This window comes from Heterodontus francisci, chromosome 26, assembly GCF_036365525.1.
Source record: "Heterodontus francisci isolate sHetFra1 chromosome 26, sHetFra1.hap1, whole genome shotgun sequence".
Classification (NCBI taxonomy): domain Eukaryota; kingdom Metazoa; phylum Chordata; class Chondrichthyes; order Heterodontiformes; family Heterodontidae; genus Heterodontus; species Heterodontus francisci.
In genome coordinates this window covers 21,051,263-21,076,377 of record NC_090396.1, presented here as the reverse complement: position 1 = coordinate 21,076,377, position 25,115 = coordinate 21,051,263, and the positions used below count along the sequence as shown (strand labels likewise).

Here is a 25,115-nt window from a genome sequence, read left to right as displayed (position 1 = left end):
CAAGATTATGACAGGTTTAGATAAGGTACACAAAGAAAAGCTGTTCCTATGGGGAGACGGTGGTGTTGTGGTAATGCAACTGGATTAATTATCCAGAGACTCGGGCTAATACTCTGGGAATACAGGTTCAAGTCCCACCACTGCAGTTGGTGGAATTTAAATTCAATTAACTAATAAATTCAATTGAAATCTAGTCTCCATAATGATGGCCATGAAACTACCATTGATTGTCATAAAAACCCATCTGGTTCACTAATGTCCTTTCGGGAAGGAAATCTGTCGTCCTTACCTGGTTTGGCCTACATATGACTCCCAACCCACAGCAATGTGGCGGACTCTTAACCACCCTCTGAAATGGCCTAGCAAGCCACATAGTTGTACAAAAAGGCTGCACAAAAGTTGAAGGATTGCAGCAGTTCAGGAAGGCAGCTCACCATCACCTTCTCCAGGGCAATTAGGGATAAGCAACAAATGCTGGCCCTGCCAGCGATGCCCACATCCCACGAAATTAATTACAAAATATTAGCTGATGGTACAAGGACTAGGCAACACAGATTTAAGGTTTTGGGCAAGAGATGCAACGGGAATGTGAGGAAGAACTTTTTAATGCAGCAAGTCGTAATGAGCTGGAACTCGCTGCCTACGAGGGTGGTGGAAGCACAGACGATCAAAAATTTCAAAAGCAAGTTCGATGGGCACTTGAAGGAGATAAACCTTCAGGGCAAAGAGCAGGGGAATGGGACTGATTGGATTGCTCTAGGGAGAGCCAGCACAGACCCGATGGGCCGAATGGTCTCCTTGTCTGCCGTAATGATATGACTCTTTGCTTTCCTAATTTCCTTTTTAATTTCACCCCGACTTTTTTTTTATACTCCTCTACATTTTCTGCAGTACTGTGACCTCAGTATCTGCCATAGGCTTTTCTTAATCCTCTCCTCTGAACCCCTTGCCATCTAAGAGGCTCTGGATTTGTTTGGCCCCACCCTTTTTCTGTAAGGGAACATACTTGCTCTGAGCCCTCAATGTCTCTTCTTTGAATGCCTCCCTCTGATCTAGCACTGATTTACCTTCAAATAGCTGTTTCTTTTATTCTTACATGGGATATGGGTGTTGCTTGCAAGGCCAGCATTTGCTGCCCATCCCTAGTTGTCCTTGACAACTGAGTGGCTTGCTCGGCCATTTCAGAGGGCAGTTAAGAGTCAACTGCATTGCTGTGTGTCTGGAGTCACAGATTCCAGATTTTTATTAATTAACTGATTTTATTAATTAAATTTAAATTCCACCTCTGCTGTGGTGGGATTTGAACCCATGTCCCCAGGGCATTAGCCTGGGCTTCTGGATTACTAGTCTAGTAACATTACCACTACGCCACCGCCTCCCCTTTAGCTAAATCATAACTCAGCTTAGTAAAATTAGCTTTTCCCCAATTGAGAACTTTTATTCCTGGTCTATATATGGTCCTTTTCCATAACTACTCTAAATTTATTGAACTATGACCACTTCCACCAAAGTGCTCCAAAACTGATACCTCTTCCACCTGCCCAGCTTCAGTCCCTAAAACGAAGTCTCGAACCGCCCCTCTATCTTCTTGTGCTTGCTACGTACTGGCTAAAAGAGTTCTCCTGAATGCATTTTAAGAATTCTGCTCCCTTTGTGCCTTTCATAGTAATTCTATTCTACATTAATTCTATATTTATCGGCCCCCAAACATTAGTTATACTGTTGGACAGAGCGTTAAGCAAGAATAATTGGAGTTTGTAACAAAGATAATTTAATAATTGCAGGGGACTGTAATCGTCATATAAACTGAAACAGTGGTGCAGTGGTTAGCACCGCAGCCTCACAGCTCCAGCGACCCGGGTTCAATTCTAGGTACCGTCTGTGCGGAGTTTGCAAGTTTTCCTTGTGACTGCGTGGGTTTTCGCCGGGTGCTCCGGTTTCCTCCCACAGCCAAAGACTTGCAGGTTGATAGGTAAATTGGCCATTATAAATTGCCCCGAGTATAGGTAGGTGGTAGGGGAATATAGGGACAGGTGGGGATGTGGTAGGAATATGGGATTAGTGTAGGATTAGTATAAATGGGTGGTTGATGGTCGGCACAGACTCGGTGGGCCGATGGGCCTGTTTCAGTGCTGTATCTCTAATTAAGCAAATTGGCAAAGGTGGCCTGGAAGATGAGTTCGTAGAATACTTTTGTGACAGTTTCCTGGAACAAAACGTTGTGGGACCAACTAGGGGTAAAGCTATTTTAGATTTAGTATTGTACAATGAGGCAGGTTTAATTAATAAACTCATAGTAAAAGACCCACTGGGAAAAAGTAATCACAATACAACTGAATTCCATATCAAGTTTAAAAGCAACATACTCCAGTTCCAAACAAGAATCTTAAACTTAAACAAAGCCAACTACAGAGATATGAGGGGAGAGCAGGCTAAGGTTGAATGGATAAATAGACTAAAAGATATGGCAGCAAATAAACAGTGGGAAACATTTAAAGAAATAATTCAAAATGTTCAACTAAAATATATTCCAATTAAAGACAAAAACTCAGCAAGAAAAACCCATCCTTGGCTTAAGAAAGTTAAAGGTAGTATTAGATTAAAAGAGGCTTATAACTTGGCAAAGAATAGCAGTAAGCCTGAGTGTTTTCGAACCAGCAAAGAGCCACCAAATAGTTGATAAAAAGGATTTTAAAAAAAGAGAGGAAACTATACAGGACTGCAAAAACAGATTGTAAGAGCTTTTACAAGTATATGAAAAGGAGAGCAGCTAAAGTAAACGTTGGTCCTTTAGAGACAGAGACAGCAGAAATTATCATGGGGAATGAGGAAATGGCAGAGGCATTAAACAAATATTTTGTGTCTGCCTTCACAGTAGAAGACACAAGTTACATACCAGAAATGCAGGGTACCCAAGGGGCTAATAAGAATGAGGAACTTAAGGTAATTTATATTAGCAAAGAAAAAGTATTGGAGAAACTTAACAGACTTACGTCTGACAAATCCCCAGGACCTGATGGCTTACATCCTATGGTTCTAAAAGAGGTCGCTAGTGGATGTGCTGGTTATAATTTTTCAAAATTCCCGATTCTAGAACACTCCCAGCAGATTGGATGTTAGCAAATGTAACAACACTATTCAAGAAAGGAGGGAGAGAGAAAACAGGGAACTACAAGCCAGTTAGCCTGACATCAATCATTGGGAAAATGCTAAAATCTATTAAGTAAGTTGTCATGAACGGAAGGAGCCGTGACGAACTAAACGATGAAATGGTGTAATTATGATGTTTAAAAAGTCAACTTTTAAAACTAAACCTCAAGAACTTGGAGACTTGAACCACAGTCAAAATGGTGTAGTCACATGACCCTCCTATATGGGGAATCTACAAACTTGTCTTCAATGATGGAACTCATTAACCTTGTCTGAAATAGCTGTGGGAAAAGCCCACTGAGATTGGAAGGAGAACTATAGCACATTGATGACTTCTAGCTACATGAATTATATAACAAAGGGTCCTGCAGACAGATGGACTCAGCCCAAACCAAAAATGAATAGGTGTAAAGTAGCTACATCATTAGAAAATGGTACCCATCCAGACATCAATAGAAGCACAGCAAAATTACAGCACCGAATGAGGCCATTCAGCCCATCGTGTCTGTGCCAGCTAAAAAAAATCTAGCCACCCAATTTAATCCCACCTTCCAGCACCTGGTCCATAGCCTTGCCAGTTACAGCACTTCAGGTGCATGTCCAGGTATCGTTCCTGGCAGTGAATTCCAGATACCCACCACCCTCTGGGTGAAAAAGATTTTCCTCATGTCCCCTCTAATCCTTCTACCAATCGCCTTAAATACCCCTGGCAACTGATCTCTCCACGAGGGGAAATAGGTCCTTCCTGTCCACTCTATCGAGGCCCCTCATAATTTTGTACACCTCAATTAAGTCACCCCTCAGCCTCCTCTGTTCAAAGGAAAACAACCCTAGCCTATCCAATCTTTCTTCATAGCTGCAACTTTCAAGCCCTGGCAACATTCTTGTAAATCTCCTCTGTACTCTCTCCAGAGCAATTAGGTCCTTTCTGTAATGTGGTGACCAGAACTGTACATAATACTCCAACTGTGGCCTAACCAGCATTTTATACAGTTCCAGCATTACATCCCTGCTTTTGAATTCTATACGTCGACCAATAAAGAAAAGCATTCTACATGCCTTCTTCACCACTCTATCTACCTGTCCTACCACCTTCTTCAGGGACCGGTGGACATGCACTCCAAGGTCTCTCACTTCTTCTACCCCTCTCAATATCCTCCCGTATATTGCGTATTCCTCGATTTGTTTGCCCTCCCCAAATACATTACCTCACACTTATCTGGACTGAATTCCATTTGCCACTTTTCCACCCACTCAACAAACCATTGATATCTTTCTGGAGTCTACGGCTATCCTCTTCACTATCAACTGCATGGCCAATTTTTGTGTCATCGGCCAATTTTTGTGTCATCAGCAAATTTCCCAATCATGCCTCCCACATTTAAGTCCAAATCATTAATATATATCACAAATAGCAAGGGTCCCAACACTGAGCCCTGTGGAACACCAGTGGAAACAGCTTTCCATTCACAAAAACATCCATCGAATACTACCCTTTGTTTCCTGCCCCTAAGCCAATTCTGGACCCAACCTGCCACATTCCCCTATATCCCATGGGCTTTCACTTTACTGACCAGTCTGCCATGCGGGACCTTGTCAGATGCCTTACTAAAATCCATGTAGATCACATCCACTGCACTACCCTCATCAATCCTCCTTGTTACTTCCTCAAAAAACTCAGTTAAGTTAGTAAGACATGACCTTCCCTTAACAAATCCATGCTGACTATCCCTGATTAATTCATGCCTTTCTAAATGGCAGTTTATCCTGTCCCTCAGAATTGATTCTAATAATTTACCCACCACCGAGATCAGACTCACTGGCCTATAAGTATTTGGCCGATCCCTTGCATCCTTTTTAAACAATGGTACAACGTTCGCAGACCTTCAATCGTCTGGTACCTTTCCTGTACCTAGTGAGGGTTTAAAGATGATCTTCAGCACATCTGCTATTTTCTCCCTGGCTTCCTTTAAAAACCGGGATGCAATTCATCCAGCCCTGGTTATTTATCCACTTTCAAGGATGTCAGACCCTCCAGTACTTCCTCTCTCATTATGCTTATCGTATCTAATATTTCACACGCCTCCTCTTTAATTGCAATGTCTACATCAACCCTCTCCTTTGTGAAGATAGAGAGGATGTAACTAGAAAAGGGTAGACAAAGCGGAACCAGTAGATTAGTATACTTGTATTTCCAAAAGCTTAATACATGAGGGCTCATGGAGTTGGGGGTATCATATTAGCACGCTCAGAGGATTGGTTAACGGACAAAAAGCAGTGAGTTGGGATAAATGGGGCATTTTCAAGTTGGTAGGCTGTAACTAGTGGAGTGCCGCAAGGATCAGTGCTGCGGCCTCAGCTATTTACAATCTATATTAGAGACTTAGACAAAGAGATCGAGAGTAATGTATCTTAAGTTTGCTGATGATACAAAGCTAGGTGGGAATGCAAGCTGTGAGGACACAAAGAGGCTGCAAAGAGATATAGGCAGGTTAAGTGAGGTGGGCAACAAGGTGCAAGTGTAGTATAATGTGGGAAAGTGAGAGGTTATTCACTTTGGTAGTCATATTAGAATGGCATAATATTTTTAAAAGGCATGAGTCTTGCAAATGTTGATGTATGAGTACACCCAAATCCCTCTGAACAAGTGTCACGCACATCAGAAGTGGGATGATACAACATTCACTGACTAACCCTGAAGAATTATGAAAAAACAGATTTAGTCTTAAAAAAAAAGAACCATTATTTTAAAAAGTGAACAATGGTCCAAAATGGCCAGCAGAAAAAGGGATAAGCCTTTTGTGTATCCAAACAGTCTGACAAAGATGAAGTACAACTCTTCAAAGCCAAAAGGTGTAAATGAAACCCATCTTACACCTATCCTAAAAACACCATTCCAGAATTGAATGCCTTCTTCAAAAACAAAGGAGATGTGAAGTAGCCATGACCTGGGCCATTGTGCGATCACAATGGGGAAGACCCCAGAGTGTCTCCTGATAGGAAGAGAGAAGTGACACAGTTTTACCTTTAAAAAAAAACAGCCAGAGAGACTGACCCAGAAGGTCAAACTATTTGTAGCAACTGGCATTCCAGCAAGCCAGAAAGCACATGCCTGCTGAAAAAATCCGACATCTATATTATCCAGCATGGGAAAGCTGGAAGTGACCGACCATCTTCAACAGAACCTTCAACCAAGAGAGAAATGTACAACTATATCAGGCCTGTAACCATCTAGAACTTGAGTTTCAAGAGAATTCAACAGGTTTATCGTAACCTTTCTCCCCCATTAAAAACCACCTTCCTCTTTCCCTTCTCCATCTGTTTCTTCTGGTGTTGTGTGTGCGCGCGTGCGAGTAAATGCATGAGTAGATGCAGTTGCGACAATTTCGGAATAAGGTATATTGATCAATAAACAATTGACTTTCTGTTTTTAAAACCTACAAGAAAACCTGTAGCTGTCTGTTTATTTGAAAAATAAAACACCAAGTGTCTAAACTCTTAATATAAATACACTTGCTGTGGTCAGGTGGGGAGTTGAACAGTGGGAACCACCCATGTCACAGAAGGAACACAAAGATAGCATGCAGGTATAGCAAGCAATTAGGACGACAAATAGGACAAATAGCATGTTGGCTTTTATTGCAAGGGGATTGGAGTACAAGAATAAGGAAGTCTTTCTACAATTCTACAGGGTTTTGGTGAGACCACAACAGGAGTACTGTGCGCAGTTTTGGTCTCCATATTTAGGGTACGATGTACTGGCATTGGAGGCAGTACAACGAAGGTTCAGTAGATTAGTTTCTGGTATGAGAGCGTTGTCCAATGATTAGGGCCCGATTAAATTCACAGCTGTGAAAAATGCATTACAGACCGTGAAATCTCAGGTCCTTCATGAAATTCGTCATTTTGCAAACTTTACACATTTTATTCGGTGACACAAGGCTCACCTTGCTGATTGCTGGGCATGTTGTGAACTTTGTGCATTTTAGTGATTGGCACAATGCTCAATTCACTGATTGGAAGATGAGGGAGGGCCTCCGGTGCAGTTGAGAGAGAAACAGTCTCAACTATTAGCAAACAAGTGGAAATGCCAGAATGAGCAAATCAAAAAAACAGCAACAACCATTACTGCAGCACATCGAGTGAAAGAATTTGGAAGCCAAATTCTTCAAGCCAATGATGGAATACTGTTTTGTACAAACTGCAACGTTGCTTTGGATCACACACAGCTGGCAACAGTTCAGCACCACTTAAGAGTCCCAGCCATCACAGCAGAAAGAAAGCACCTGACATCGCACCACTGGAAAATGAACACGCAAAAAAAAAAGCAACAATTTCATCTCTTTTCAAGAAGTCAACAGAGCTCAGAAAATCGTCAGTTGGTTACAATGGAACTTGTGAACGCTTCTGCAAGCGCCAAAATACCATTGGAAAAAGTTGATCATCCAAAGCTGCGGGTATTCAACGTAATGTGCAAAATGGTGGTTGCTTGCTAACTGCAAATAAACTATGACAGGACTACCTACTGAAGGTTTTTGCTACACATTGTGAGGAGATGAATTCTCAGATTAATGCATGAGAGTCTTCTGCAATTATTTCTGATGAGTCCACCGATGCGCAAGAAAACTATATGATGCATGTTTTGCGTGATTTTATACCTGGCAAGGCCGAAGATGTACAGTCAGGAAAGCCAACAACAGTGCTTGCAGACTGCATGCACATAGAAGCTCTTAATTACACCACAGTTTCCCAAGTGGTAAACAAAACCATTTCAAAATACAGTGCAGATTTCAACAAAGTGTCTGCTTTCATCAGTGACAATGCAACTTACATGACAAAATCTTTTAAATCTGTGCTCCAAGGCGTAATGCCTAATGCTGTCCATTTTACATGTAATGCACATATAATTTCTCATCAGTGAGCTGTGGAAAAGTGAGTTTGGTAAAAATCGACAAACTGGTCAGCTACATGAATAAAACGACCTTCAAACACTGCCCTAGCTGCACGTTTTGATACAGGCAACACATTGAAAATGCAGCTGAAATTGGAGAACAAAACATCACCCTTCCTCCACAGCCAGTAATTACACATTGAAATTCTAGGTTTTGGGCAATACAGTATCATGCAGCTCACCTGAAATACTACTCAGACTTCGTCTCACAACAGCTCACACTGACACCAAAAACACAGGTTTTAACAAACATTGTAACCCTTTCAAACAATGCTCAGCTGAATGAGGAGGTTCAGTTCATTGCCAAGAATGTTACACGTCTGATGGATTTAATCACTTGGTTTGAATCTCGACACGTCACAATCCATAAAGCTTACAATAAAGTAACGGATGTACTGTTCTGGGCTGAAGCACACTCAAACAAACAACACTCTGAAGATGCTGAATTACATGCCTGTGCGCAACGAATGTTTTCTTGCATAGCAAAGAAATTCAAACAACTTTACTGCTACGGGGAAGAGTCAAGTGGTGAAGAAGCAGCTCAGAGGTTTCAACAACCTTCTGCGGCATTCCTGAAAATTGTACGCATCTTTGATCCTATACAAATGCACCTGTTGATGGTGGATTTAAACTTGTTTGATGCGATTCCTGGCTTTGACAACAACTGTAGGCTGGAGATTCCTGCTTATTGTATTGCATTGCAAAGAGGCAGATTGTACTTTGCCTGTGCTGCAGTTTTGGAACACTGTAGAAGGCAGAATTCCCCACCTTGCAAGGCGAGCACGGCACTGTCTGGCAATTCCAACAAACTCCATGGATGCAGCAAGAGCTGTATCTAAACACAGACAGGTGTACACAGCACAGAGACAGTGGATGAAGAAAGAGACATTTTCAGGTTGCAGAAAGGAGGTTTCCTCTTGGGGGAGAATCTAGAACTAGGGGTCACTGTTTAAAAATGAGTCGTCCATCTAAGACAGAGATGAGGAGAAATGTTTTCTCTCAGAAGGTCATGAGTCTTTGGAACTCTCTTCCTCAAAAGGCGCTGAAAGTACAGTCTTTAAATATTTTTAAGGCAGAGGTAGATAGATTCTTAATAAGCAAGGGGGTGAAAGGTTATCGGGGGGAGGCGGGAATGCGAAGCTGAGGTTACAATCAGAGCAGCCATGATCTTGTTGAGTGGCAAAGCAGGCTCAAGCGGCCGAGTGGCTTGCTCCTGCTCCTAATTCGTATGTCCATATTTAACCACTGACTTCAGTGAGTAAAGAATGGGACCTGTTTATAGTCAGCTTTTTACAATAGTTATTGAGTATACAGTAAATGCCATTTGAAACCAGAAACCTTCCTTGTCTCTTTTTTTTGTTTTAAATAGATCATTTTTATCGTTTGTTGCGACACCATGAAATTTACGATTTAAATGTGCAAAATTGTGAAATTTACAATTCTCAAAATCTGTGATCATGAAATTTGTAAAATTTGACCATGACTTTGGTAGGGCCCTACCACTGATCAGAGGCTGAGTAAATTGGGTCTATATTCCCTGGCGTTTAGAAGAGTGAGACGCGATCTCATTGAAATGTACAAGATTCTGAAGGGGCTTGACAGGGTAGATACTGAGAAGTCGTTTCCCCTGGCTGAGGAATCTCGAATACGGGGGCACAGTCTCAGGATAAGGGGCCAATCATTTAGGATTGAGATGAGCAGAAATTTCTTAATTCAAAGGGTTGTAAATCTTTGGAATTCATCACCCCAGAGGGTTGTAGATGCTCCATTGTTGAATATATTTAAGGCAGAGACAGATTTTTCGTCTCTCAGGGAATCAAGGAATATGGGGAGTGGGAGGGAAAGTGGTGTTGAGGCCGAGGATCAGTGTTACGACCAGGTGAGAAAGGTGTCTAGGGGTCTTTTACTGTCTTCACTTGGTCTTATTGTAACAGGGTTTCATTTTAAACACAGTGTTTTGAGCTCCCCCTTTGTGTATCCTTGTTCACAGCTTTCCAATTATAAGGCAAAGAAATGAGCACACCAGGTTTCCTTTAGGTTTAAAGAAGAAAAGTGGAAATTTATTAACCAAATTAGAGTTTAAGTTTAAGGTTTAACACTTAAGGATACACGCCCACGCTAGCATGCACAAGCAATACGCACATGCAAATAGAGACAGAAAGGAGGAGAAAAATAAAATGGAGAGGTCTGAAGCAATCTCAGAAGAGAGCTTTTTTTTTTACTGTGCTTCAAACTCGCTGTAGGGTCCTTGATTGTAAGTAGTCTTGCTTTTCATTGGGGCCCAGCATTCTTCTTAAACCTTGTTCACCGTAGGAGACTTTTCCTCTCTTGGGGTTCCTATGTCTTCAATGGTTTCCGAAGCTGGTGAGAGCGAGAAGAGAGCAGACAGGAGAGAGGTCTTCTCAGTCCAGGTGCTAACCGCCTTCTGATTTCAAATTCCTTGTTGGAAGCTCAAATTCAAAAAACTCCAACAGTCAGTCAGTCATGTGACCAATCTGGCCCAACCACCTCTGTTTGTGTATTCGGCCACCTTAGGCGATAACCTGAAATGCGTCAACGTCTGGTAATCAAAAGTCCATTTTGAATTAAATTGGAGCAGAGAATAGCTCATTTGTCCTTTGAAGTACTTGCCTGTTGATAGGCTAATATCTCTCTCCAGCCAAAGTCTCTAATTGTTTTTTAAAGCAAGTTCCTTCTTCACCATCAGCTGTTTAAAATTAATGATCATGAGGCAAAATTAATTTCCCTCATTCTTGGCAGGTGGGGGAGGGGGTGCATGCCTGACACCTCCACACCCAAGAGAATGAAATGCAATTTGAAGAAAAATGCCACATTTCATTACTGGGTTTGAGAGAAATATAAGATACAGAAGAAAAGTCATGCATTTCTCTCATTCATTTCCATTCATTCACCAACCTTAAAACCTATTTAAAATGGTCTTTACTGGGTACCAGGGCTGTTTTAATTTCCCCTTTTTATTCTCAGGAGAGTTAGTAGTGGGTGGGTCTATCCTGAACACTCTGAATCATGCAAAGGCTTTCGACTTCAGGGGATGGGTGGTTCCCTCTTCCTCTGAATGTGGTGGAGGAGTCTTTATTACTCTCCTCTTTGTTCTTAAGGACACTCCTACCTGCGAGTAGGTATTTGTGCAGATTTAACTGCACTCTCCTGTGACACTTCGACTAAGTGAGGCATCACCCTCACGGTTTCTGTGCTCCCTAGAGGTCTCTCTTTGGCTCTGCAGGTTCCTGTAAATGCTGTTCGCAACTCTAATGGGGTGCTTCTAGAGTCTGCATTTACATAGGCGGATGTGGGGTCTAACTTTTCACATTTTTTGGGGTTGGTTGACCAGATAGCAGGGATTTTCATCCAGGATTCTTCCCAGACTTCCTTTAACCTGCCCTCTTGGTCACTTTTTCCCCCTTTTCTTTCTAAACGTTTGCCAGTCGTGTGCCTGCATGTCCCCTTTTGTTTTCGGCTGGGGTCCCTTACAGTTCACCAAGCCCTCAGCTTGAGTTAGGGACTTAGAGATGCAGGTTTCACTGTAGTTTGGGGTTTCCCTTCAACCTGGCACATGTGGCAACTCCTGCAGTACTCCACCAATCTTTGTGGAGTTTTGGCCAGTCAAACTGCTGTCTTATGCAGGCTTTGATCTTTCGTATACCGGCATGTACAGCCACTGTAGTCTTGTGGGCCCTTCTTAATATTCCTCTCCGGTACCTCTGTGGCACCACTAACGGGTGAACTACCGTCCACTCCTTGCATTCAGGTCTGTGAGGAGAACTCCATTTCCTCATCAGTACCTCATTCTTTAAATAGTAGCAGTCAGGGACTCCCTCTGCTTCACTTTCAGACTGGGCAGCCTGTGCTAATTTTCGCAATACTGGGTCAGCTCGCAGAGCCTCACCTAGAGAAAATCCATTTAATTCATTCCCTGGGTCTCTTAACTTTCCAAAGAAAGTCTCGGACAGGCAAACTGCATGGTCATGTGCCTGCAGCGCCAATGCAGTCTCCTCTGGGGGAGCTGGTTTGATCATGGTCTGATCCACTACACATTCAGGGTCTCTGCAGGGGTCAGTCTCCTGCCATTGCCCTGTCCCTCTGACCTCCAACTGTCTTTCTTTCACTACTGGGGGGTGGCTACCACCTTCACCCCTGCCAGATCATTACCTAGGAGCAGGTCAATCCCATCCACAGGCAAACTAGAGACAATCCCTATGGGCATTGGTCTCGAAACTAGGTTGCACTCTAGGTGCACCCGATGTACAGATACAGGCATACACTGCCCTCCAATACCATTCACCACCATTTTGGTATTCACTGCACTCTCTGGGGGAAAAGGTCAGGCCTCTTCCCAGTAAAAGGGATCTGGTGGCCCGTGTCCCTGAGAATTACTATGGGCTTGCTTGCCCCACTCGAGGGATATGGGGTTACATTCCCTTCAGACACGAAATCCTGATAACCTTCAGGAATCCTATTAACTTTTCCTGCACTGACTGTAGTAAGCTTCCTAGGTTGCACTCTTACTACAGTTAAAGCCACAGCTTGTTCTGCTGTGTTTTACATCAAGTCCCCGTCTTCACCGAGTGGGTATGCCTGATTAACCCTACCGGTTTCCCCTTTAGTTTCCAGCAGTAAGCTTTTAAATGCCCTGACTTATTACAACGGAAGCACACAGGTCTCAGTGTTGCTCAGAACACCTTCCTTTTTGGCTGGAGGAGGGCCCCCTGTGTCTCCTGCTTTCCTTTCACTTCCAGGACTGCCTGGGCTCTTATCTTCCCAGCCTTTGTCCTTTTCAGTTTTGTGGGGGTGATTAGGAAAGGTTCTCCCCGGGAAACCGACATAAATTAAAGCAAACTCATCGACCAGAACGGCGGCTTGCCAGGCTCCCTGAACCCGTTGCTCCTCTACATGGGTCTTCATTGAGATTGGGAGAGAGTTTTAAAATTCCTCTAACAGGATTAATTCTCTGAGAGTCTCATAGCTGAGCTGTATTTTTAAAGCCCTCAGCCACTGGTCAAAAGCCAGCTCCTTGCTTCTTTCAAACTCCAGATAATTTTGATTAGCTTGTTTTTTGAGGGTTCTAAACTTTTGGCGATAGGCTTCGGGTACTAATTCATATGCCCCAAGGATAGCATTTTTGGTCAGTTCATAATTTGATGAACTCTCATCTGGCAACAAGAAATAAACCTCATAGGCTTTTCCAGTTAGTTTCCTTTGTATTCAAAGGAACCAGGTCTCAGGTGGCCATTTTAGCTGCCTTGCCAGTTTCTCAAAAGACACAAAAAACCCTTCCATATCTTCCTCATTGAATTTTGGAATTAACTGAGTGACTTTCAGCAATCTTGTACCCAGCCCTGAATTATGCTCCTCCATATTGGCTATGCTTTCACTCGGGTTACTCTGTCACCCCCTAGTTAACTCAAGCCGCTTCAACTCTCTTTCTTTGCATTCTTTCCGGAATATTCTTTCTCTCTCTATCTTTCCTTCTCCTGTCTTTCTTTCTCTCTTTCCTCCCTCTCTATTTCTTCACGTTCCTTCTGGAAGGCTCTCTCTTTCTTTCCTCTAACTCAAATTTCCTTTGTTCCAATTGTATCTTTGATAGTAGTACCCTGTCTGGGTCTGCTTCTAACCCTGCTTCTGTTTCTTCAGATTCAATGGAAAAATGGTTGGCCACTAGCCTTAGGAGTTCAGACTTCCTAGCCTTGCCACATACAATGATCCCACACTGCTCAGCCATTTGTCTCAACTCCTCCAAAGACAGTGCTTTTAACTTATCCCAAGTTACTTCATCCTGGCTTGGAGAACTACTAACTTCAGTTGCAGACATGCTAGTTTTCAAATCACACACAACCACAAGAAAACCAGTATTGAAATTTGCTCTTTTTGATTGGGAACAATTTGGCTTCCCACTTCCAATTTCACTCATCTGTCTCTGGGTAAAAGTCCGGACGCTAACACCCAAACTTCTGTTCCAACCAGGTGAGAAAGGTGTCTAGGGGTCTTTTACTGTCTTCACTTGGTCTTATTGTAACAGGGTTTCATTTTAAACACACTGTGTTTTGAGCTCCTCTTTTGTGAATCCTTGTTCACAACTTTCAAATTATAAGGCAAAGAAGTGAGTATACCAGGTTTTCTTTAGGTTTAAAGAAGAAAAGTGAAATTTATTAAACATTAAACTCTAACTCGGTTAACGCCTATTGATACACGCCCCGGGCCCCCACGCTAGCATGTACATGCAATACGCACATGCAAATAGAGGCAGAAAAGAGAAGAAAAATAAAATGGAGAGGTTTGAGGCAATCTTTGAAGAGGGCTTTTTTTTTTTAAAACTGTGCTTCAAGGTCGCTGTAGGGCCCTTGATTGTAGGTAGTCTTGCTTTTCGTTGGGGCCCAGTATTCTTCTTAAACCTTGTTCACTGGAGGAGACTTTTCTCTCCTGGGGTTCACATGTCTTCAATGGTTTCCGAAGCTGGTGAGAGCGAAATGAGAGCAGACAGGAGAAAGGTGTTCTCAGTCCAGGAGCTAACAGCCTTCTGATTTCAAATTCCTTGTTGGAAGCTCAAATTCAAAAAACTCCGTCAGTCGTGTGACCAAACTGGCCCAACCACATCTGTTTGTGTATTCGGCCATCTTAGTAGATAACCTGGAATGCGTCAATGTCCGGTAATCAAAAGTCCAATGTGGATTAAATTGGAGCACGGAATAGCTCCCTAGTCCTTTGAAGTACTTGTCTGTTGATATGTTAATGTCTCTCTCCAGCCATAACCTCCAATTGTTTTCTAAAGCAAGTTCTTTCTTCACCATCAGCAGTTTAAAATTAATGCTCATGTGGCGAAATTAATTTACCTCATTCTTGGTAGGTGGGGGGGGGGGGGTGGGGGGACTTGCCTAACATCAGCCATGATCATATTGAATGGCAGAGCAAACTTGAGGGGCTGTCTGGTCTACTCCTGCTCCTATTTCTTACGTTCTTATGTTATCCCAGTTAATATTAGGGTAGTTCAAATCCCTTACTGTTACTGCCCTATTGTTTTGCACTTCTCAGAGATTTGCCTTTGTATTTGTTCTTCTGTTTCCCTCTGACTGTTTGGAGTTCTACAGTAGTGTGGTTGCCCCTTTTTCATCCTTCAGTTCAACCCATATGTCCTCATTTGATGATCCTTCTACCATATCATCCCTTCTCACAGCAATAATTGTTACTTTAATCAATATTGTGACCCACCTCCTTTTTTATTCCCCTCTCCATCGCGTCTGAAAACCCTGTAACCAGGAATGTTGAGCTGCCATTCCTGCCCTCCTTTCGGCCATGTCTCAGTAATAGCTATAACATTACACTCCCACGTGTCAATCTGTGCTCTTAGCTCATCCACTTTATTCCCTAGTCTTCTTGCACTGAGGTAAATACCATTTAGCACTGTCAAACTCCCTGCTTGTCCATTTTCTAGCTGTCTTGCTTTTATGCTGTCTGCTGCTGGACAGATAACAGCACACACACGGTCATAGGAGACATAGATAAAGGTGCATTCAGGGTCATCAGAGATACATGGTCTGCTTGTGCAGCCGACCAATGGCACTGATCCAGAGAAAATAAAACTCCAGAAACATGACAGAAAGTTATCAATAATTTTGATTTAAGCAGACTTCAGGGACTTAACGCAATTATCTACCTACTACCTAACTTATTTATCAATGTACATCTCTTATGTGCTCTTCACACATCACTTTACAAAAGGAAGAGGCGAACAACCAGCAGGAAGCGCATGAGTTTAGAGGAGGGGACGAGTGACTGAGTCGAAGAGTTCGTCTTGAGGAAGTCCCTTGAACAGGTCATTGCCATCTATCTAAATGGTCACCTCTCCCTACTCAAGCCCCTCTGATCTGATTTCTGACCCACACACACAACACCAAGACTAGTCCAAGTAACCAGTCACATCACGTGTGGCTGAAACCCATTGTCCCTCCTTCATCTCTTTGCATCTTCAACGCTGTTGACCATTCCTGTCTCCTCCCCACAGTTCTCCTTAATGGCCTTCTTCCATCACCCACGGTATTCTTCTCTCCTGGTTCCACTCTCACCTGTCCAGATAGACTCAGTACATCTTCTCCAACAGTGTCTCCATATCTCCCCACCATCACCCTCCCCAACCCGTTAATTCCCAAGAACTCTTACAAAATTGCCTTGATCCTCAAACAACATGCTGTTCCCTTGTGGACAAACTGTTCCAGTATCTCTTCTAAGCTTCACATGGCAAAACTGTCCAGTAATTTCACAAAATATAAAGGGAAAATGTGCAAGTCTATGAGAAAGAACAGGATGGCTCAGGCATGATGGGCTGAATGGCCCCATTCTGTGCTGTAAGATTCTATTTGACGAATATGTATTTTTGTAAACAAAGTTGAAGTTAAATATTAAGAGCTCTGATTAGCAAGAAAGCAAAAATTTTCACAAATTAGATGTCCCATTCCTGCAAGGATTTTCTGAACTGATAGGTCAATTTTCTAGAAACTACTCGTCAGCCTCTCATGTGTAATGCTGATCCATAACACTACTGCCCATGTCCTAACTCACACCAAGTACCGTTCACCCATCATCCCCATGCTCACTGACCTATACTGGCTCCCAGTTAAGCAATGCCTGGATTTTAAAATCCTCATTGTTGTTTTCAATTTCCTCCATGGCTGCGCCCTTTATCTCTGTAACCTCTCTAGCCCCACAACCTTCCAAGATACCTGATACTCGAATTTTGACCTTGTATCTGTTTCCAACTTTCACCATTCCACCATTGGTGGTCATGTTTTCATCTGCCTGGGCCCTAATCTCTGGAATTCCCTCCCTGCACCTTTCCACCTCTTTACCTCTCTCTCCTCCTTTAAGATGCTACTGCCGCTCAGACCAAAGTCTTTGTCACATGTTCCAACATCTTATGTGGCTCAGTGCTAGATTTTGTTTGATATCACTCCTGGTGCACCTTGGGATATTTTGCCATGTAAATGGCACTATATAAATGCAAGTTGTTATTGCTTGCTGCTGCATAAAGGCCTGCAACTAATAAAGGAACTTAACAAAGCTGTGAAGACTGAAATCAGGGCAAATGACTGAAATTTGGACCAACAGTGCACAAAGTACTTCTTGGGCGAATTCCTTCAACTCAATGACAATCCTGGACTGTTCCTCTAGGTTGGAGGTGCACAGCACTGAGGACCAAGACTCTCAAACTACTCCTGTGCATTTGGTTAAGGTAAAACCCTGGAAATTTCTTAGCCTGATCCAATCCTTTCTATAATGTATACTCCCATATAACCTCCCTACTGAGTGTCAATGTAAATCTTCAGAGTGCCCTGAATTTTGGAAGGGTGCCTGGAAAATGAAGAATGTGGCTCATTTCACAACAACAGAGGAGCTAATATTTATCTGTAGTTAATTGCTGTCGAGTAGTCTGTTGTGCCACCTACCCCCTCCCTTCCCCCGTCAAGTCCTTTCTTCTACCAGGGAAATACTGCAGTCGGGATTACAGAGTGATGCTGGAGGTGCAAGCCAATGGCTGAGGCCACATTGATCTACCAGGCAGCAGCACTTAACCCCTCAAATGAATCTATGCCTCTTTCTGAATGATTGTTGCTCATGAGGGAAAAGCCTGGTCAGACCCTTAACGAGCTGGTACATTCAAGGGGAATTCTTGGAATCACACACACAAGTTTCCAGCAAGACAGAATCTGGCCACGTTCACTAACATTCAATGACATTACCATCATCAAATTCTCCACCATCAACATCCTCAGGTTGCCAGTGACCAGAAATACTGTGGCTACAAGAGCAAGTCAGAACTGGGGCATTCTGCAGCGAATGACATCTCTGACTCCCCAAAGCCTCTCCAACACCTACAAGGCACAAGTCAGGAGCATGACGGAATACTCTCCATTTGCCTCAAAAAACTTGACACCTCCAGATCAAAATAGCCTCTTGATTGGTACTCCATCCGCCATATTAAACATTCCCTCCTTTCACCACTGGTGCAATGTGACTGCAGTGTGTGCCAATTACAAGATGCACTGCAGCAATTTGCCAATGTTTCAACAGCACAGTGGTGCAGTGGTTAGCACCGCAGCCTCACAGTTCCAGCGACACGGGTTCAATTCTGGGTACTGCCTGTGTGGAGTTTGCAAGTTCTCCCTGTGTCTGCGTGGGTTTCCTCCGGGTGCTCCGGTTTCCTCCCACGTGCCAAAGACTTGCAGGTTGATAGGCCATTATAAATTGCCCCTAGTATTAGGTAGGTGGTAGGGAAATATAGGGACAGGTGGGGACGTGGTAGGGATATGGGATTAGTATAAATGGGTGGTTGATGGTCGGCACAGACTCGGTGGGCCAAAGGGCCTGTTTCAGTGCTGTATCTCTAAAACGTAAACTAAAACTAAACTAAACAAACCTGCGACCTCTACCACCTAGAAGGAGAAAGGCAGCAAGTACTTGGTAACACCATCAGCTCCAAGCCGCAACATACTACCTTGGAACTATATCGCCATTCCTTCATGGCTACGGGGTCAAAATCTTGGAACTCCCTCCCTAATAGCACTGTAGGAGCACCTTCACCACATGGACTGTAGTGGTTCAAGATGGCAGCTCACCACCTCCTTCTCAAGCACAACTAGGGATGGGCAATAAATGCCAGCCTTGTCAGTGATACCCACATCTTGTAAATACATACATTATAAAGAATTTATCCCACAGAGTTGGTTGGCACTTCTAAACATAACATTTCTAATATTGCTTCAACCTGGCCCCCGAAAGGATCAATTTCCCTGAAAAATTATTTTTTTTTGTAAAGCAGGCAGAGTCTGAAACTCTGGGCAGCTGTCTCGAGGCTTTAAACACAGTCCTCGAAGGACTACAACTTGCACCCTGCAGGAGCCCTACATAGCCTGTAGGAAAAATAAAATTCTAGAAAATTCCAGCCAAGCAGTTGCAGCAGTGTCCAAACCAGAAAGGCTTTATTCAGTGCCCCAGAATTCAGCCTAGTTCACGTATACACACCTAGAATCTGCACAGATACTTTAGTTAAATAGCTATTTGCCCTTGCAGCCACCAAAACAGTGGCACATTCAATCAGAATAAATGACTTTCATCAGCATTGCTCTAACATGCACTCTTTTCATTTGTTAATTAGGAAAATGCCCCAGTGTCAGCAAACAAAAGATAAGCTGAAGAAAGGTGCCCCCTTTGAAAGGAGCACAAACAACAAACACTCTCTAACTTCGAACTCATAAATTGGCTTAAGTTAGAAAGCCACAAAGCACCCACCAGATTACAAATCAAGGGACTCACGCCCATCTTTTATAGATCCTACAAGAAGTTTTACTTTAAAAGTAAATACAAGTCTGTTGATAAAATACCTTCTCAGCCCCTCTGCTAAACAGGAAATGCTGCAATAAACCCACCTGTCAGCTCTGCAGTATGAGGGGGGCGTGACCCTGGCGCAGGGCTCGCCGGGAGTTGTAGTCCGCTAACCTGATCCCCGCTGGGAGCAGAAGCGGGACGGACTACAAGCCCCGTGAGGCACCGCGGTAGTACGGGCGAAGGGGCTGTAAACACCATCGGTTCAAAACAAAACTCTGCTGTCCGCTTCTTTAAGAGCCTCCTCTCCGGGGGCCAACTCTCACCCAGCTCCCAGTTTACCTGCGTTGTACCTCCGCCACTGTCAACCTCCTCGGCCTATTCCCCGCAGCAGACCACGCTGAAGCAGCCGCCCGGCGAAAGCAAACGAATAGACACCTCCCGCAGCCCAGCTGTGGCAGCATCGCCAAAAATCAGCAGCGAGGCGCCAGCTACCGCGCCTCTAGCGGCTGGAGGATCAAATTCACTTCAACAGCTTGTTCCACATTCAACCACTTCAGGAAACGAGCATTCTCTTCAATTTTCTGTTGGATGCATTAGTGACTATCATATTCATGACTCTTAAGTTTTTGTCTACCTCCCCAAAAGTGTAATCATTTTCTCTACATCCAACCTGTCGAACGCTTTCATAACCTTGAAGAACTCAACCTTCAGCTATTTTCTAAAGCAAAAATCCCAAGTCTGTGTAATTTTTCATCGATTCATAGAAAGATTAAGGCACAGAAAGAGGCCACTTGGCCCATTGTGTCTGTGCCAGCGAAAAACAATCCACCTAATCTCATCCCACCTTCCAGCATTTGGTCGGTAGCCCTGCAGATTACAGCACTTGAGGTGCATATCCAGACTCCTTTTGAATGCATTGCTGCCTCAACTACCCTTTCAGGCAGTGAGTGCCACACCCCCACCACCCTCTGGGTGAAAAAGTTTTTCCTCATCTCCTCCCTAATTTTTCTACCAATCACTTTAAATCTACAAAGTGATTCTTGACAACGCAGCCGGCGGGGATGTCATCTGACTGCGCCAACCTGCGCAAATGGGCTCCTGCTTTCTGCGCATGCGCTGCGTTCTGCATTGCCAGGACTGGTTGGCGCATGCGTGTATGACATCATCACGTAAATTGGCAAGACTGGTACATGCATGCCCAGATGACGCCATCGCATAACGTGGGAGAGCAAGCGGAGAAGCGGGGAGAGAGTGGGGTGTGGGGGGGAAGCGGGGAGGGAGCGGCCGAAGACCTTGGTCGTGGCGGGTGCGCTCTCCTCCTGCCCCCCCCCCCCCCCCCCCCCACTTCGATCTCTCCGGCCATTCCCCAGCCAGCCGGTCTCTCCGACCATTGTGTGCTGCCATGTGTTTACGTTGCCTTTGTGTGATTATTTGAGCAGCGCCATCTTTAGTCCTGGCAGCTGCCTGAACATCGCTGACTGTGACGTTATAGTTGAGCAGGCTGCATTTGCACATGTGCCAGTGCAGCGCCACCTAGTGGCTGTGTTGTCTGCAAACGCAGCCTTAAATCTATGCCCCCTCATCACTGACCTCTCTGCTAAGTTGAATAGACCCTTCACCTCAACTCTATCTAGGCCCTTCAAACTTTTGTACATTTCAATCAGATCTCCCCTCAGTCTTTCTGTTCCAAGCAGAACAACCCCAGCCTATCCAATTTTTCCTTATAGCTGCATTTTACCAGTCCTGGCAACATCCTCGTAAATTTCCTCTGTACCCTCTCTAGTGCAATTACATCCTTTCTGTAATGAGGTGACCAGAACTGCACACAATACTCAAGTTGTGGCCTAACCAATGAGTTATACAGTTCCAGCAAAACCTCCCTGCTCTTATATTCTATAACTCGTCTAATAAAGGAAAGGATTCCATATGCCTTCTTAACCACCTTATCGACCTGTCCTGCTATCTTCAGGGATCTGTAGACATTCACTCCAAGGTCCCTCACTTCCTCTACACTTCTCAGTATTTTCCCATTAATCGTGTATTCCTTTACCTTGTTTGACCTCCCCAAATGCAGCACCTCACACTTCTCCAGGTTGAATTCCATTTGCCACTTTTCTGCTCATCTGACCAGAACATCAATATCTTCCTGCAGCCTACAGCTATCCTCTTTGCTATCTACCACACGGCCAATCTATGTGTCGTCTCTAAAAGTCTTGATCATGCCCCCTACATTTACATCCAAATCATTAATATATAACCTCAAAAAGCAGTACTGAGCCCTGCGGAACGCCACTGGAAACAACCCTCCAGTTGCAAAAACACCGGTCAACAATTACCCTTTGTTTCCTGTCACTGAGCCAATTTTGTATCCACCTTGCTGCATTTCCCTGGATCCCATGGGCTTTTATTTTTCTAACCAGTCTGCCATGTGGGACCTTGTCCAAAGCCTTGCTAAAATCCATGTAGACAACATCAACTGCACTACCCTCATCTATCTTCCTTGTTATTTCATAAAATTCGATCAAGTTGGTCAAACAAGATCTTCCCTTAACAAATCCATGCTGACTATTCTTGATTAATCTGTGCCTTTCTAAGTGACAGTTTATCCTGTCTCTCAGAATAGATTCCAATAATTTGCCCACTACTGAGGTTAGACTGATTGGCTTGTAATTATTCGGTCTATCCCTCACTCCCTTTTTAAACAGAGGTACAATATTAGCTGTTCTCCAATCCTCCAGCATCACACCTGTATCCAGTGAGGACTGGAAAATGATGTTCAGACCTTCTGCTATTTCCTCTCTTGCTTCTTTTAACAGCCTAGGGTACATTTCATCCAGCCCTGGTGATTTATCAACTTTCAAGGATGCTAATCCCATCAATACTTTCTCTCTCCCTATCTTTATCACATCCAATACTTCACACTCATCCTCCTTAAATTCAATATCTGCATCATCCCCCTCTTTTGTGAAGACAGACGCAGATTATTCATTAAGAACCATACCAACATCTTACGCCCCTACACATAGCTTACTCTTTTGGTCTTTTATGGGCCCTGCTCTTTCCTTAATTATCCTCTTACTCTTAATGTATTGATAAAACATCTTTGGGTTCACCTTGATTTTGCTTGCCAATATTCTTTCATGCCTTCTCTCTTTGCTTTCCTAATTTCCTTTTTGATTTCACCGCTCCACTTTCTATACTCCTTTCAGCTTTCTGTAGTATTGAGTTCTCGGTGTCAGACATAAGCTTTCATTTCCTGCCTTATCTTACCCTGGAGGCTCCGAGACATCCATGGGGCTCTAGATTTGGCTGCCTTACGCTTTTTGTTTGTGGGAACATGTTTACTCTGAACCCCTTGAATCTCCCCTTTGAATGCCTCCTACTGCTCTGACACTGATTTATCTTCAAGTAGCTGTTTCCAGTCCACTTTCGCTAAATCACTCCTCAGGTTAGTAAAATTGGCCTTGCCCCAATTGAGAACTCTAACTCCTGTTCTAAATCTGTCCTTTTCCATAATTATGTTAAAACTGACTGAATTATGATTACTACCACCAAAATGCTCTCCCACTGCCACTCCTTCCACCTGTCCCATCTTCATTTCCTAAAACTAAGTCTAAAACTGTACCCTCTCTTGTTGGACTTGCTACATACTAGCCAAAAAAGTTCTCCTGAATACACTTCAAGAATTCTGCTCCCTCAATTCCTTTCACACTCAAACTATCCCAGTTAATATTGGGGTAGTTAAAATCCCCTATTACTGTCCTATTGTTCTTGCACTTCTCAGAGATTTGTCTACATATCTGCTCTTCTATCTCCCTCTGACTGTTTGGGGGTCAATAGTACACTCTCAGCAGTGTGATTGCCCCTTTTTTGTTCCTTAGCTCAATCCATATGGCCTCATTTGATGAACCTTCCAACATATCATCCCTCCTCACAGCTGTAATAGTTTCCTTGACCAAAATTGCCACTACCCCTCCTTTCTTATCACCCTCCCTATCGCGTCTGAAAACGCTGTAACCAGGACCGTTGAGCTGCCATTCCTGTCCCTCAAGCCATGTTTCTGTAATAGCTATGATATCATACTGCCACGTCTATCTGTGCCCTCAGCTCATTTGCTATACTCCTTGCATTGAAATAGATATCCTTGAGCACTGCCAAACTCTTTATTTTCTAACCTTTGTTTCCTGTCTTTCAGACTCATCCATTAATTTTCTGCCTTCCATTTTCATTTCTGATTTTGTCCCAATTGAGTCCACCCTCACGTCCCCATCCCCCTGCCAAACTAGTTTAAACCTTCCCCAACAGCACCAAAACATCCCGCGGGGAAATCAGTCCCAGCTCTGTTCAGATGCAACCCGTCCAACCTGTACAGATCCCATCTCCCCCACAGCCAGTCCCAATGTCCCAGGAATCTAAAGCCCTCCCTCCTACACCATCTTTCCAGCCACCAATAGAAAGTCTTAACTTTCTATTTCTATACTCACTTGCGCGTGGCACTGGGAGTAATCTGGAGATGACTACTTTTGAGGTCCTGCTTGCTAATTTCTTACCTAGCTCCCTAAAATTCTGACTGCAGGACCACATCCCTCTTTCTACCTATGTCATTGGTTCCGATGTGGACCATGACTGTTGACTGCTCACCCTCTTCCTTCAGGATGCTCTGCAGCCGCTCAGTGACATCCTTGACCCTGGCACCAGGGCAGCAACACACCATATTCTGTGGCCATAGAAATGCCTGTCTGTTCCCTGACCATTGAATCACCTATCACTATGGCTTTTCCCTGTACCCCCCTATGCAGCGGAGCCACCTATGGTGCCATGGACTTGGCTCTGGCTGCACTCCTCAGGTAAAGCATCACTTTCCTCAGTATTCAGAACTGGTATATAGCACTTTTCACAACCTCAGGGCTTCCCAAAGTATTTCAAAGCCAATTAAGTACTTATTGAAGGGTAATCACTGTTGTAATGTAGAAAACGAGGCAGGCAATTTGTGCATAGAAAGGATCCACAAACAGCAATGTAATAATGACCAAATAATGGGCTGGATTTTGCAGTCGGCGGCAGAGCAAGGATGTGGCCGCTGACCATGAGGTAAACCTCACTGAGAGATCTAGTGTCTCTCTGGCATGGGTTTTACCCCTATCACCGTGCAGTGTTAACTGCAACTGATTGTAGCATTCTTTACTGGGGAATTCCCAGCATGGAGCAGCAGTGATGTCATCGGGCTGTCCAAGCAGCCAATCACATTAAAGGATTTTCAGACACACAAACAGGAAACTAAAAGCAGTAAAATAAAATCACTTAAAAAAAAATTAGAGCAAATTAAAGATTGGGACACATCCATGGGGTGAAGGTAGAAGCTAAAATATTCTTTAAAATTTAGCTTTAAAAATCTATTTAATCACTTAACAGCCCTCCATATCATAAAATTATTTTTTCAGGACCAGTTCTGTTGTCCATCGAATGTTATTAATCCCATCACTGTCGAAAACACAGTTACAGCTGATTGAAAAAGGTGTAACTTTTTAAAGGGGTTTCAAACAGTGATACAGGAGTGGGAAAGTTGAATTTCTCACTGATTTCAGTGATTGCCGTCTCTGCAGTCAGGGGGGGCGGGGGGGGGGGGGCACTGGGGGTACAGCACAGTGCAGCCTGTATCAGAGCCTTGAGTGACAGAGAC

The 25,115-nt window shown here is 43.7% G+C and overlaps 1 protein-coding gene across 1 annotated transcript in view; it reads right to left on the bottom strand.

Annotated features, from left to right (window-relative positions):
- Nucleotides 1–19,899, bottom strand: part of spata20 (spermatogenesis associated 20) — a 452,991-nt gene extending 433,092 nt beyond the window's left edge. The window contains exon 1 of the mRNA XM_068057905.1: nt 19,775–19,899. Within this exon, the coding sequence (XP_067914006.1) occupies nt 19,775–19,896 (122 nt within the window). The 5' untranslated portion in view covers nt 19,897–19,899. The remainder of the gene's footprint in view (nt 1–19,774) is intronic.
- Nucleotides 19,900–25,115: the final 5,216 nt, after the last annotated feature.